Source organism: Primulina tabacum, chromosome 16, assembly GCF_025594145.1.
Source record: "Primulina tabacum isolate GXHZ01 chromosome 16, ASM2559414v2, whole genome shotgun sequence".
In the NCBI taxonomy this organism is placed as follows: domain Eukaryota; kingdom Viridiplantae; phylum Streptophyta; class Magnoliopsida; order Lamiales; family Gesneriaceae; genus Primulina; species Primulina tabacum.
In genome coordinates, this window is record NC_134565.1 from 33,164,815 (window position 1) to 33,180,609 (window position 15,795).

Here is a 15,795-nt window from a genome sequence, read left to right on the forward strand (position 1 = left end):
AACATTCCGTTATTACCGGCATGACTGCATCAAAATCGTAATCACTTACGTTCTGTAACACTGGCGATGAATCAACATACAAGTACATGCAATCCAGTGTCGGCAACTCAAACATAAATTGTAGACTATCACCATATGTGATATAGACATGTTCTTCAATGTAACTAGAGAACGAGCTATAACAATATTTCGTTGACAATTTGATGCAGAATTTTGATTTGTCAATCTCCTGCTTCCGATGCACATAATTCATCAGTTGGGAAAATGTAGTAGACCGAGGGATTTTAATGGGCTTGATCGCGGGGATACTATATCCAACCCTACCATCTTCAATAATGACGTAGCCACCTACGTAAAGTAAGGCCCTCACAGTATTCATGTCTTCACCAAAAACTATGACATAATGTATACAATCATAACAAAATTTAATTATGAATTTCTTACACATATATTAAAATCATGACATAATGTATACAATCATAATAAAAGTTCAAAAATCACTTACAAATTTTTTTCATTATTATTAAAATTTATATTGTCAATTCAATTTAGTTAAAATATATATTTAATAATACCAATGTTTTTTTAATAATAATAATAAAAATTAGTATGACTTATATAAAAAAATTAATTTTTTAAACAGTTGTAATTATATGCGCTAATTAATAATACCAGTGTTTTTTTTAATAATAATAATAAAAATTAATATGACTTATATAAAAAAATTAATTTTTTAAACAGTTGTAATTATATGCGCTAATATTAACTCATTCTCATATTTAAATAATATAATATAATTACATTTAAAATATGAACTTTGAGATTTTTTTCAAACATCAACAATTTTAGTATTCGACTTAGTAATTTATAATATAATAATATTAAAAATATAAAATATAACAAGCCGTTAATTTTTTTGCAAAATTCTCACACTTGTTATATTTTATTAATTTATAATATTTTTAAAAAAAGCCGTTAAGGTTCCATACATTTATCATATTTAATTTAATTAAAATGTTTAGTAGTATCCTTATTTTAATTCATATTATTAAATAATATATACGTGTCATTTTTTTAATTTTACTATTAATTTTATTTTGGTTATTAGCTAATTCCTGCCATTAATAATTATTTTGCCATTAGATTATTTTTTCTTAAAATATATCACTCATTAACATAAATCAAAAAGTATATAAAAAACAAATTGAGAATAAGTTTTAAAATTTCACATAATTTTAATCTCCCTAATTTATAATACAATTAATATTATAATTATACATATACTATATATAGAATTTCACGTAAATATAAAATCCGTAATTTATATACAGATTCTAATTCCAAAAATACAATTAATATTATAATTATTGTAATTAAATTAAGTATAGTTATTATTATTACTTAAAACTACTAGGATTAAATTAAGTATAGTTATTATTATTATATCACGTACATATAATTATTGTAAATATACTTATTGTAAATATTGTAATATTATATCACGTAAATATAATTATTGTAATTAAATATCACGTACATATAATTATTGTAATTATTGTAGATATAAGATTATATCAAGTAAATATAATTATTGTAATTAAATTAATTATAATTATTAAAAATTGTAATTATTGTAGATATAATAGTATATCACGTAAATTAAATATAATTATTGTAGATATAATATTATATCAAGTAAATATAATTATTTTAATTAAATTAAGTGTAGTTATTAAATATTGTAATTATTGTAGATATAGTATATCACGTAAATTAAATATAATTATTGTAATTATTGTAGACATAATATTATATTACGTAAATATAATTATTTTAATTAAATTAAGAATATTTATTATTATTCCAAAAAATCTAAATTACAGTATTATAATTTCAATAATACAATTAATATTATAACTATTGTTACTACTTAAAACCGGTATAATGAACGAACAATAATAAATATAATAAATAAAAAAATTATCTTTACCTCTTAATATTCTGAAAAATGTTGAAGACTTACGCTATGCTGGAAAGAGTGTTCGATGCTCGGTGATCGAAAGAAAGAAATTTGCTCCTAAGGCTTTTGCTCGACTTCGGTGAGAAAATGAAAAGGACGCACCACATTTAAATAAGCGGCAAGAATACGGAGAGAACATGGAGAAGTTCACGGGTGGCAGGCTCATGGGTGGGAGGTCACGGGTATTGAATCCGTGACTTTCTGCCACGGATTTAGAATCCGTGGCAGGGTCACGGATTCAATAATCCGTGGCCCCTTTCTTTAATTTTTTTGATTTTTAACCGTGAATCCGGTGCAATGGCATGTGGATTGCATTAGTTTTGTAAACCTTTTGATTTTGCAACATTTTTATAATTAGTTTTTTTATTTATAATATTTTTTAAAAAAACCTCATATCTTGAGACTATGAATTTTCCAACGTCGGTTGAGTTTATGCATTCTCATTATTTCAACATTTTTATTTTATGAGTAGGTCTCTTGTGAGACGGTCTCGCAAATATTTATCTGTGAGATAGGTCAACCCTACTGATATTCACAATAAAAAATAATATTTTTAGTATAAAAATTAATATTTTTTCATGGATGACCCAAATAAAATATTTGTCTCACAAAATACGACATGTGATACCGTCTCACACAAGTTTTTACCTTTAATAATAATTAGATATTAAAAAATAGTAACAGAATTAATATTAATAACAAAACAATAGTAATAACTGCAAGGACCGTGTATCGTATTATCGTAAATATTATGCGATTATCGATAATTTATGAAATTGTCATGTGATTATGTATTTGATGTATATCATGACAATGAAAATGAAAAAATAAGTATTGGATATGAATTGACGTTGTAAGAGCTCGAGTGGAGAAGCCGGATGCCAATAAGTACAAAACTAATATTTTGTACAGAACATCTGGCGCCCGAGCGGTAGAAAATGACCGCCCGAGCGCCAGTGTACCAAAAGTGGGGAAATTGGACAGAACATGTGGCGCCCGAGCGGTAGAAGATTACCGCCCGAGCGCCAGTATAGCATATGAGAGTACTCGGACAGAACATGCCGCGCCCGAGCGGTAGTTTTTGACCGTCCGAGCGCGGTGCATTTGAAACTCGGGGACAGAATGTCTCGCGCTCGGGCGCGAGAATTCTACCGCCCGAGCGCCGAAGCGGTGGAGGATAAGAATAAGTTCTTTTGTTCGTTTTCTTCATTTCCTATTTAGCAACTTCGAGAGAATACGAGAGAAAGTGATTTCTTTTATTCGAATCGACTTCGAAACGCTGTCTAAACGCGAAACCAATTATATATTCGGAACCGTCGCGTCGAGGGCTTCTGACTGAGGTAAATTTCTTCTGGTTCCAGCAGCTCTAAATATCAAAGTGCTGGAATAGCATGTATTTGAAGTTGAAATTCCTATATGTAGTAGAATAACCGACAATAAACTCATATTCGAAGTCGGAATTGAATTATGATATGATTATGATTTGATATGAATTTTTCAAGTTTCAAAAGATATTTGAAACTCATATTAATGATTTTGGATTATGTTATTGATTGGAATGAGTATGTTATTGATGTAGATAAAGTATTATACCGATATCTTCAGGCTATATCAACTGGAAACGAAGAATTGAGGTATGTTGCGACCGGGTAACATACGACAGGTATCTGTGTTATATGATATATGTTGGATTGGTTTGATGGATTGGAATGAGAATACATGTCTATATGCCTTATTTGTTGAATTTATGTGGCATACATGACATTGTGATTGAAATATCGATATATAAAATAAATGTTTTGTTAACACACATCATTTGATGCATACATCGATACATGACATGCACGTTGAGCTATGATCCTTGGATACCCTAATATGATTTGATTGGATTCTGGGGTTTGTGAACACAATGTTATGTTTGGTATTATATGACCCTTAAAACATAGACATTTGTGGCCCCGACGATTGATATGAGATTTGGGATTTGATGGCATTTCGTCGACGCTATCATACGAGTATCCCTTATTGAGGCCGGTGTGCTAGCTCGAGCATTGATTTGATAGCGATTCGTTTGATTCTGACATGTGCTCAGTGGATGAGCATTTGACCTGATACCTCCACGACATACATGCATTGCATACCATATATCATTGTTTAGATACTTGTGGTATATATGATGGTTGTTCCATACGGAGCTTTGCTCACCCCCAAGGGGGGAGCTGTTGTTGTCTTTGTGTGTGGACAATGGCAGGTACTCCAGGATATCAGGAGGCCGAAGAGAGTACTTCTGGAGGGAGTCATGGTTGATTTGAGGTTTCGTGGTCTTTCCCAGTATATATGTATATGTATCTATATACCGGAGTATGTCCCGATGATATGAGTTTGTTTGTATGTATTTGATCTGAATTATGTGTGGGCTTGGTTTATATTGTGACGTGTTGAGACGAGACTATATTATATACTATTTTTAGTATTATAATTACAGTTGACATGTTTTGGGCTCATTGTAAAGAAATTTTAAACTCGTTTTCCGCTGTAATTAGTTAACCCTAATCAAAGTGCATTGTAATAATGATTAGGAGCTAAGGGCCCCACAATAACTATCAATACTGTACCGAATTTTTCGATATATCGAAATTTTCGGTTCGTATAACTAGTATATGGATTATACCGAAATTTCGATTAGGTATCGGCAAATATCGTTTTATACCGAAAAAATTCATAAATATTTTTATTTTTAAATTTATTATTTAAAATATTATATGTTTTTAAATTATATATCTAGTTTCAGTATTTCAGTATCAAAATTTCGATAAATTCAATATTTTTCAGTATACCGGATATTTCAATATTTTTTCTAACCCCTGAATTTGTTACTTTATTTCATTCCAAATTACCACTCAAACATGGATCTGAGTTTAAACATGACCCATAGAGTAAATACATGTACATTTTCAAGGTGAACACTTTTGTCTTTACTTCCTCGATTTGAAGAATAGACGGTGCCCATACTCCGTTTGGTGGTCCTGCACTAGAAGCCAATGTAATGCACGCGTTTCTAAATTCATTAGTTGAGTGGCATTTACGGGTGAGTGCTTTAATTTCCTCGCATGCCCATTTTATATAGTAGAGTATGTCTCTTGTCTCACGAAATATAGCAGAGTACGTCTCTTGTGAGACGGTCTTACTAATCTTTATTTGTGAGACATGTCAACCCTACCAATGTTCACAATAAAAAAGTAATGCTTTTAAATGGATGACCCAAATAAAATATCTGTATCACAAAATATGACCCTTGAGACCGTCTCACACAAGTTTTTGCTAATATGAGTAGGTCTCTTGTGAGACGGTCTCACGAATCTTTATATGTGAGACGGGTCAACCCTACCGATATTCACAATAAAAGTAATACTCTTAGCATAAAAAATAATATTTTTTCATAGATGATCCAAATAAGATATTCGTCTCATAAAATACGACCCATGACACCGTCTCACACAAGTTTTTGCCTTAACATAATATCATGGAATTAATGTGATTTGTGCTTATTAATTCGACTTTGTAAAGATGCGCAAATAACTTTAATTTTTAACGAATTCTACTAATAAATAAATAAATAAACCTTTTTTAGTTTATATAACACATAATGCAATTAGTTCTTAAACTTCACCTTAAAAAGGAAAAAAAATCACTTCTCATAACATTTATCATGTTATAATTTGTATAATACATTTTATAGTTTATTATTGAATTGTTATCGATCGATTTGTATCTTTGTTTAATGCAATAAATGTGTTTGAATGTTCTTGAATTTTCATATTTTATAACCATAAAATAATTTTAATAAATCACATATCATATTTAATTTAATTTCATTCGACCGAATAATGATTTTAAACCAATAATTCATTCGCATACGATATATCATCACCTCACAGAAATAACTTTTATCTAACCAAACAACTGTTTTAGGGCTGGGCTTTAACGAAAATTAATAGGTGTCCCATAAACGGCCCAAGCCCAACAAGATATTGATTCACGAATTACCCTAGTCCGCGCTACACAGTACCAAAACTCCAGACCACAGGACAGTATATATTGGAATTAACACTTCACTCAACCCTAGTGGCAGTTATCATTTTGGAGTCTCCTCTCCTAAACCCTAATTTCTCTTTATCCCGCCCTTGTCATTCAAACATTCGGCCATGGAGTTCTGGAGTAATAAATTTCTTTCTCATTTCTCCTTAATTTTTTGTCGTTGCGATGGTTGATTGGTCTTATTATTGGTTTTATAGGTGCTTTACTGGGTTTGTTTGCTATTCTTTTCTTTTGATTTCGTATCTGTTTCATTTTTTTGATTATTTATCATTTTTATGATTTTTATCTCTCTTATAGCTGCATTTCTCTTGTTGCGATTCTTTTGTTGTAGATATTTCCGTTTATGCGGAGTTTAGAATTTTATTGGTATCGGAAACAGTGTTGGAAGCAACTTCATGCTTCGAGTTTCACTGATTCCGAGTGAAGGACAGCGCTTGTGTTATTCTACCTTATCTGTGTTTTTATTTGGTTGTTTTAAAGTTTGCTTGTCAACACTGCTTGATGTTTTGGGTTTTGGAGATCATTTTATCATTGTACACCGTTGTTTAGGTGCTGAGGTGAAAAGTGGAGAGACTTTCAAGGTTGTGCCTGGTGATGGCTTTGTTTTGCATCTTTCTCAGGTATGATAATTGTTTGTTTTGGGAACCTCTTTTTCTTCTGTATTGTTTCTCTCTTTTGGTAAAGCACTGTTCCTTGGCAGGCTTCTCTTGGTGAGATGAAAAAGGAGAAAGGAAATGAATCAGTTTGCTTGTTTGTGAATGTCGAGGGGAAGAAACTCGTTCTTGGAACACTTTTCAGTGACAAGTTACCTCAACAACAGTTCGACTTGGTATTTGACAACAATTTCGAGCTATCACACAACTGGAAAAGTGGAAGTGTCTATTTCTTTGGTTACAAGGCCAGTAACCCTTTTGATGAGGAATATCCTTTGTATTAATTACTAGTGGAAGTTATTTATTTATTTTTCACTTGAAGGCTATGTAGTTTTACTATTTTCTTATAGAATTTTATTCCTTGACTCTTTCGGATTTCTTTGGTTGCCACTGAGTTGCCAGGGGGAGAGTCAGGTGTGTGTTTTTCCTTTCATGCTCGTTCTTTTGCAATTTTCCCTGTGTAGATCCCTTCATATATCTCTGTATCCCATGCTATTTTTAACGGAGTGAAATTTTTAACTGTATCAGATGAATCAGAATCTGAGGAAGATATCCCAAACATTCTTGCATCTAATGGTACTGATTTTTTTGGGTGCTTCTGTTTCTAATTTAAAATGTCTCTGTTATACCATCTGAGTTTCGGATGTGACTTGCAAATCTGCAGGGAAATCTGTGTCAAAAGTTAAGCCAGAGAAACCAGCAGAAACTGGTAAAGCTGTTACTACCAAAGGTAAGGATTCAAACTCGGGTAAGCAGAAGGTGCAGATTGTTGAGCCACCCAAAGGTGTCAAACCCCAAGATGATGATGAGGACGACGACGACAGTGATGATGATGAGATGTCTGAGGATGATGAAGCTGGTTCTGAGGTAGTTCTTATCCGATTTTGAGTGTGCTGTCTACTGATACTTCGTATAATTGTTTACTCTTCTGATTGGAGGCTATTTTCAGTTTGAGAACTGGTGGATAAAATTATTGTTAGTTGAATGATTGCCTTACCACTGTAAATATTCACTCTTTTTTTAGTTTCCCCTTCACACGAACTGTCATTACTGTGCTTTTGTCAGAAGTTTAGGCATTTGCTAGCGAATAATTTTTCATCTGGTTTTCACCATACAATTTTCATTTTGTTAAACCTGTAAGTTGATTCTTCATTGGTAGAAATTGTAACAAGGCTAGTAAAGAAACTGATGCTGCTACTTGTTCCTAAATGTTCAGATTTTTCCATTGAACTTGGTTAAATTTAATTTTTTTCTGCTGCCTAAATTTTCAACTGTGGTAACAGCATCCAGAGTATTTGAAAATCTGGTTTTATGATCAGTCACAGTGCCGTTGCAGTGGCTAAAATATTGCTCAGTTTTCTTCGAGATTCTATGGTAAAATAGTATTTACTAGTATCTGTATAGATTTTGATGAGTAATTGTGGTGGATGTGGCTCAGTGTAGCATGAATGTTGATAATTTATAATTAGTTTGGATTTACTCAAACTGTAGTTTTATGATACATAAAAATCGAATTATGGATGTACATTCTACTGGAATATCAGAGTAATAGCGGTTAATTATTGTATAATTTCAGGACGAGGACGACGGAGATGAGTCTGATGAGAGTGATGAAGAAACACCAAAGAAGGTATAGAGCAACGTCCACTATTTGTCTGAATTATCCTTGGGTGGTGATGTGTGATGTTTGGCCACTGACAATACATAATGCATGTTTCAGGTTGAACCAAGCAAGAAACGTGCTGCAGAATCCAAAACCCCTGTTTCTGATAAAAAGGCAAAAGTGACTCCACAGAAAACTGGTGATTTTCTTATCATTCACTGCTAACCAAATTTATTTGCACCCACTGTTGTATGAAACTAATTTAGTAGATTATTTTTTACCCGTGAAATAATTTTTGAATGTCGAAATTTCAATCCCCAGTTTATAAACTGACTTGTTAAATTCTGTACTTGTTCGACAGATGACAAGAAAGGTGGTGTTCATGTAGCTACTCCTTACCCAAAGCAGGCTAGTAAGACTCCTGCTAACAAGCCAAATCAGTCGACACCTAAAGGTGCTGGAAGTAGTAGTTCACATTCCTGCAAGACCTGCAACAGGTACATTTTCTCTCAATTGTAAAACATATCATGAACAGAGCAAATGGACTGAAACGTTATTTTTCACATGCAGGACATTTGGTTCCGATAAAGCTTTGGAATCACACTCGAAAGCCAAGCACGGTGCCTAGAAATAAATTAAATAACCCAGGATGTATCCATTTTGAGATTTTGCCCATTATGCTTGATGTCATTTGAATCTCGAAATCAGCTTTATCATTTTGGGGTTCAATCTAGAATTATTTTTTGGTTTTGTTTGGTGGATTTTGTATTACAACCTTATCTTATTATGATTCTATTAAAAATGTTTGAGCCCGTGAGTAAAAAGATGGGAATTATGAATTTAGTTTGTTGGCACAGGTAACTTAGCTTCGACGCACACGCTTTATGCAATATATAAAATATTATTTGTTTAAATATATTTTTATTTTCAAATAATTGTTGTAAAAATACTTTTTTATTGTCAAATGATGGTTAAATATGTACAAATATTATTTACTAAATCTTTAGAAATTTGTTGAGAGAGATGTTGAAAAAATATTTGAGATGTCTTAGAAATATACTAATTAGTATATAAAATAAAATCTTTATTGTACATAATATGAAAGACAGAATTGTGTTGATTTCAAGGTTACAAATGCAAGTTGATATTGGTGTAATGTCGGATGTTGAAGTTTTATAATATGGTAAGATAATCTCCCTGTTTCGATTATATAGCCTTATTTTTTCACAGAGATTAAGACAAATTATTGGAAAACAAATTATATATAAACTTTTGGTTTTATCTATATTTAATTTATTAAAAAAATAGTTGCACATTTTTGAAAACGTGAAAACGTAATTAGTAGGAGTATATTAGTAAAAAAAAATTACTAAATTCAATACAACTTATATATTTGTAACAAATAAAAAACGTAACTTATATAATTAAGATGAAAATAGTATTCATTCGTTTTTTACACACAAACATTAAACAACCATTGGAAATGCAAGCAAAGTTTGTAAACAAACATTGTTTTAAAATTTATTCAAAAATTAATTGTACGAAGAATAATAGTAAAATGGCAAGAAAAATGAATATATGATTGTCCATATTTAATTGATATTAGTAAAAAAACAAGAAAAAAATACTATTCTATTATATATTTAATAGAATCGAGAAAGGAAATGAAATCTATTAAACTCGTTCGAATGAATATCAAATAATTCAAACAATTTGGACATTATCCATTTCTTTAATTTTACTGAAGTCAAAACTCTTTTTCGTTCTTGCTTTAAATAAGATTCGATTGAAAACTCTGGACCGAAGACCAGGAACGGCAACACGGCATGTAGGCTATCCTAAGTAATTCAAATCCTCAAGATTTATTATAATCATATGATCCCGCAATCTGTTCATTTTTATTCTTTGACAATGAAACTTTTTGGAAAGTAGCAATAAATAAGGTGTGGATATCTTCTCATGAATGTAAGATATTTGATATTTGGCGTCAATCAGCATCCATTAATGATGACTTACCCCCTGAAAGGTCAAGTTCACAAAGCAAATAGCACACATCATAAATGGGAAGAAAAAGGAAATAAACGTTGAAATTCAGATATATGCATACAAAGTTTTCGGATTATATCTGTCCAAATCTCGACGGAAGGAGTAACAAAATTTTTTCGATATTAAAAAACAGTCTCGGTTATCTGTGAGGATGATTCATTCACAGACGATTTATTCGACTCCATCTCACTACTCAACACCACCATGTTCAGTACGGCTTGACGGGTGCACGGAAACTAGCTCCGGCATATACTGCTTCTGAGCCAAGTTCCTCTTCGATTCTCAACAGCTGCATGTATTATATTAGGAAAGATTATTCTACATCAACGAAATTTAAAAGATACGACACAACCAAGTTTCACTCTTTTCGGGATGAAACCGTGTAAAATATGAAGAGGGAGTGTGAAGTTTTACCTGGTTGTACTTCGCAAGCCGTTCTGATCTGCACGGGGCTCCAGTCTTGATTTGGCCCTGTCCAAGAAGGGGATATGTCAATATTACAGCTTCCACATAGCCAGGGGAGTTCGCCGACTACAACAGAGTATTCATTGGATGAAATAAACGGTATTAAGAGGTAGGAAAGGAGTTTACCGTAGCCAAACCAACAGAGAGATCAGCGATGAAAGTGTCCTCTGTTTCTCCACTGCATCCACAAATATCAGACGTATCATCATCTCAATCTTCTCATATTATAAATCTGCCATAATACAGAATTCAAAGTCTGGTACCTGCGATGACTGGCCATCACACCCCAACCAGCGTGCTTGGACATTTTTACAGCTTCAATACTTTCAGTCACCGATCCGATTTGATTAACCTGGTAGTCAGACAAGTGAAGATAGAGTGAAATTTCAGGTTCTGAGAGGTGGGTAACGGACTTAGTGTCATGGAGAAAGTGCTAAAACTATGTGACATGGATATAGAAATAGGGACGCGGATATGAGACATGGTTATTTTTTAAGGTTTAAAATTACGTAACACAAGTGTGTGATAATAAGAAAATATCATGCACATAATTAAGCAAATTTTGTAACAATAATGTTATTATAATTTCAATATAAGATATGATAAAATGACAGCTAACAATACAATACATATGATTAAAAAAAACCCAAAATCACCTTTTCCAAGAGCTCATAACCTACCTCTTATTTTTTTTCACTCACTATCGTTTGCTAAATATCGAACATGATACGCAGATCACTTTTAGGAAAATTAAATATCATATAGCTACAATGATACCTTGAGAAGAAGCGCATTGCATGTCTTCTCCTTGATAGCCTTCTCCACTCTCTGCAGCCATTGATAAAATCAAAAGGTTAAATAACACTAGCACAAATCCTTACCAACTACGATGAATGAGTAATGAATATATTCCACAAATGTAGAAGTATGAGCCACATGTAAAAAAAATCTCACCTTAGGATTGGTGACGAGGAGATCATCTCCCACAATCTGTACTTGAGCACCAATTTCTCCGGTGAGTTTTGCATAGGTCCCCCAGTCATCCTGGTCGAATGGATCCTCAATCGATACAATTGGGTATTTGGCTACAAATGACTTGTATACGTCTTTGAGTTGGTCACCCGAGATCTTCTGTGAACCATCATTGCCCTGGCAAGAAAAATAACAAATATGTAAATATTACAACTTGAGCAATTTTTCATTGTTTAATTTGCATGAGCAAAATGCTCGTCCACTCTCATGACAAATTCCACATATCATTCAAGAATTCAGATCTGGAACTTGCCTCTTCTTTGAAGTTCAGATCATAAGTCTTATCTGATCCATAAAATTCAGATGCCGCAACATCCATCCCAATAACAACCTACACATTCGATAAACATTTAATAAGCTACTCAAACAAAGGAATACTATACAAGAGAAAAGACCACAGAAAAAGGGCTCACTTTATCTGTGTAACCAGCTTTAGCGATAGCTGTCTTTAAAAGTTCGAGACCTTCCTCGTTTTCCTGAAGTAGTAATCATGAAACTCGTTAAATACCATACCATGTAAGCATAACGGAAGTCTAATTTAACCATTAAAGAGAGTTACCTGAATGTTCGGAGCAAAGCCACCCTCATCACCAACATTGGTGGCATCTTGGCCGTATTTCTTCTTAATAACGGACTGAAATAAATTTTAAAATTGAAATGAAAGCATAATCAGGACATTGGAGATTAAAATCGAAATACAAAATTTTAGAAATTGAATTATGCACACGATTTAAACTGATAAAATCACTAAGGATACACTGAAAAGAGAGAATTTCCACAAGGTGTCCCAGAAAATTTTCTAAGATCAATGATTGATGAAAATGAAAGTAGTCGATCGACCATGGAATACACATTGAGCTACTTCCATATGCAAGATATTGCTACAAGATGATACACAGCCACATGGTATCTTCATATTGACTGATAAAATAATCAAATTTCACCCATGTGCTTCAGGTCAGGAACACAGCACAGATCTGAGAATACAAGTACCCCGCATTTGGCGTGTGGAAGGAAAGCATAACATGATATCGAAAAAAGATGAGAGAACAGAAAGAACATCAAGGTCACTATGAATAGGGCTAAAAAATTTTGTTTCTTTACATTCTTAAATTGGACAATTGCAGGAGAACCATAATTTCCAATAAAACCAAGCAAACACAAATATTTAATTGAAACCGTGAAATGTATCCAGAAGTTAACCATCACGGACTTCAATTATGTCTAAATGATTTCACTTACTTTTAAGTGATGATATACTTCTACTCCCATCTTCATGGCCTCCTTGAATGATGCAGCGCCAACAGGAAGAATCATGAATTCCTGTACAAAAAGTTCACACAGTCTAGATTTAATCTTGATACACATCACAAATGCTCATATGTAAGAAAAACATGCCTGCATAGCAAGTTTGTTTCCAGCATGTGATCCACCGTTGATGACATTGAATGCAGGAACAGGCAACACCAGCTTCTTGTTGCCAGCCAAGTTGGCAATGTGCTGATTCCACAACACAACCAAAAATCGATAAAATACTAAAATATATTTGTAATACCAAACTAGAAATTGATCACAAACTATTCTGAAAATAAATAAACTTCAATCTACCTTATACAGGGGGATATTGAGGACATCAGCACCAGCTTTGCACACAGCAAGAGACACAGCCAGTATGGCATTTGCTCCAAGCTTAAAAATTGGAAAGGACAAATGTTTATTAATATATTATTACCGAAAATAAGAACCTCGCATGGACTGTTATAAATACCTTAAAAATACCTTTTGCTTGCACCAGCCCCATTCGTTTTGAGTTCCATCGAGTTGTTGAACCATGAAATTATCAATGCCAGTCTGATCAGTTGGATCCTGTAAAGAATGCATAGTTGGCTCAGTAGCAGAAGTTACAAGAATTACGGATGGTAATTAACACAAGTCAAGCAAAACACTGACAAAACAAACCTTGCCAACTAGGGCTGGACCAATTATTGAATTGACATTGTTAACAGCCTGCATAACCATATCCAACGCATCAAAAGACAAAACAATAGCAATTTGCGGGCAAAATTTAAAAGGCCGGTGATAAATAGTTGACATCAAATTCTGACCTTGGAGACACCCTTTCCAAGGTAATCAGAACCTCCATCTCTCAGTTCAAGAGCCTCGTAAATTCCTGAAGAATTTTACAAAAGGTCAATTAAAAAATCAAAAGGTAAATAAAAAAATCATTGTACTAATAAAATAAGGACACATCTTTGATCTCAATTATAACAAATATATCAAGAAAATCCAGTGATCACTGGGGTTGATGCTCCGGAGTATATTTTTTTACTGTCAACAACCAAAAAAATACACACCATATCCGCATTAGAATTTTAAATGTGAGACCCTTAAAGATGTTTGCAACAAAAATACACTTCACCCATCGTTACAAAAAGCTCGAGGTGCAGCGGGGTGCACAGAGATAGCTGACCTAATGCGGAAGGTCCACGGGCGAAACATTCACATCATTAAAGCGAGATGTGACAATATAGAATGTAAATATTTGAGAACACAATTCCACTTAAACAAAATTTGCAAGTCTGTTTCACCTCAGACTAATGGTCCCTACATTTGTAACTTTAAGCCACTACAACAAATCAAGGAATACGAAGATCGGATTCCCGAAACCCGAATGCCCACGACTACCAACGCATCATGCAAACGAATACAATCCACGTACAACGAATTGCTAATATAATAGAAATGAAAAACATCAAGTGCATGCCAATAGATCTTACCAGTCGATGCACCACTGGGGACAGCAGCTCTAGAATACTTTCCATTCGATAGATGAATATCAACCTGCAGTCGCAAGAACTTGCTAAACATCATATTATTACACCAAAATCTGCAATTCTAACATAAATCAACAATTTCTTCACACTGATCCGACCACATAAACTGCTGATAATCAAGAAAGACTTGAATCTATGCCATAAAATAAAAAAATCTCATGAAACACTGGACAACAGCTCGGAACGATGATATCAATAAAGTTAGGCTAGACTAGAAAACTTGGGTGGTGGGGTGAAGAACGAACCTCGACCGTAGGATTGCCACGGCTGTCGAAGATCTGACGGGCCTTAACAAACTTGATGGTCGCCATTAGAGAGAGATTGGATCTAGGTAGAAGTACAGAAGGGCTTGTATGCTTCTTCTTTTTTTGGGAGTGAAGATTGAATATGATTGATTAGGTGGGTACGACTCCTACAGTTATAGAAGAGATTAGGCTTAATCACAACCGTCTATTTGATCTTTGATTAATGGTAGAGTTCGACCTAGATATTAGCCGTAGATCTAATATCTCGTGATCTGCCAGATCTGACATGATTTGGGTACGACTCCTCGTATAAGGATCTCATTAACCCTGATTAGCGTCCTTGTGCTTTTGCTGTTTAACCTGAAACTGGTGATTCCGCCTCGGACCCCTGTCCCAATTCCAACCTGGCCACTGTCGTCTTTTTATTATTATTATTATTTTATTTCAATTATTTTATGGGAAATTTTTTATAAAAAAAAACCATAGGAGACCCTCCTTTCTGAAAAATAACATTTATATTATCATTTCCTACTCTTAAGCATGCTAACAAACGCCACGACAAGCATAAGAATTAGAGTAGGTACGTATTTGACCACTGATTGTAGGCAAAACTTTTTCGAACGAGCTTGTAGCATATAGTATAGTTTGCCCAGTCTGGTTGACACGACTAACATATTTCTGATGATATTATGATATGCAAAAGATTTATTCAATATACATTGAATGATAGTGACAACGAGTTTCATGTTATATTAAAAAAATGATAACAAACAAAGAATCCATATGACTAGTTATTTGT

The 15,795-nt window shown here is 33.2% G+C and overlaps 2 protein-coding genes across 2 annotated transcripts; one reads left to right on the forward strand and one right to left on the reverse strand.

The window, feature by feature from the left end:
* The first annotated feature begins 6,104 nt into the window (after window positions 1–6,104).
* On the forward strand, window positions 6,105–9,213 carry LOC142529586 (histone deacetylase HDT1-like). The gene is made up of 10 exons (XM_075635155.1): window positions 6,105–6,238; window positions 6,668–6,738; window positions 6,819–7,039; window positions 7,163–7,185; window positions 7,300–7,347; window positions 7,436–7,638; window positions 8,348–8,401; window positions 8,492–8,573; window positions 8,736–8,871; window positions 8,945–9,213. Exons 1-10 carry the CDS (start codon window positions 6,226–6,228, stop codon window positions 9,000–9,002), a joined length of 909 nt encoding a protein of 302 aa, XP_075491270.1. The 5' UTR covers window positions 6,105–6,225; the 3' UTR covers window positions 9,003–9,213.
* Window positions 9,214–10,441: 1,228 nt separating this feature from the next.
* LOC142528882 (enolase-like) lies at window positions 10,442–15,154 on the reverse strand. The gene is made up of 17 exons (XM_075634145.1): window positions 14,997–15,154; window positions 14,695–14,758; window positions 14,023–14,087; window positions 13,877–13,924; window positions 13,697–13,783; window positions 13,526–13,606; window positions 13,316–13,417; window positions 13,160–13,240; window positions 12,477–12,551; window positions 12,331–12,393; window positions 12,171–12,248; window positions 11,840–12,034; window positions 11,663–11,713; window positions 11,149–11,237; window positions 11,012–11,063; window positions 10,835–10,891; window positions 10,442–10,709 (listed from the first exon to the last, which is right to left on the reverse strand). The coding sequence occupies exons 1-17, from the start codon at window positions 15,060–15,062 to the stop codon at window positions 10,629–10,631; spliced, it is 1,335 nt and encodes a 444-aa protein (XP_075490260.1). The 5' UTR covers window positions 15,063–15,154; the 3' UTR covers window positions 10,442–10,628.
* Window positions 15,155–15,795: the final 641 nt, after the last annotated feature.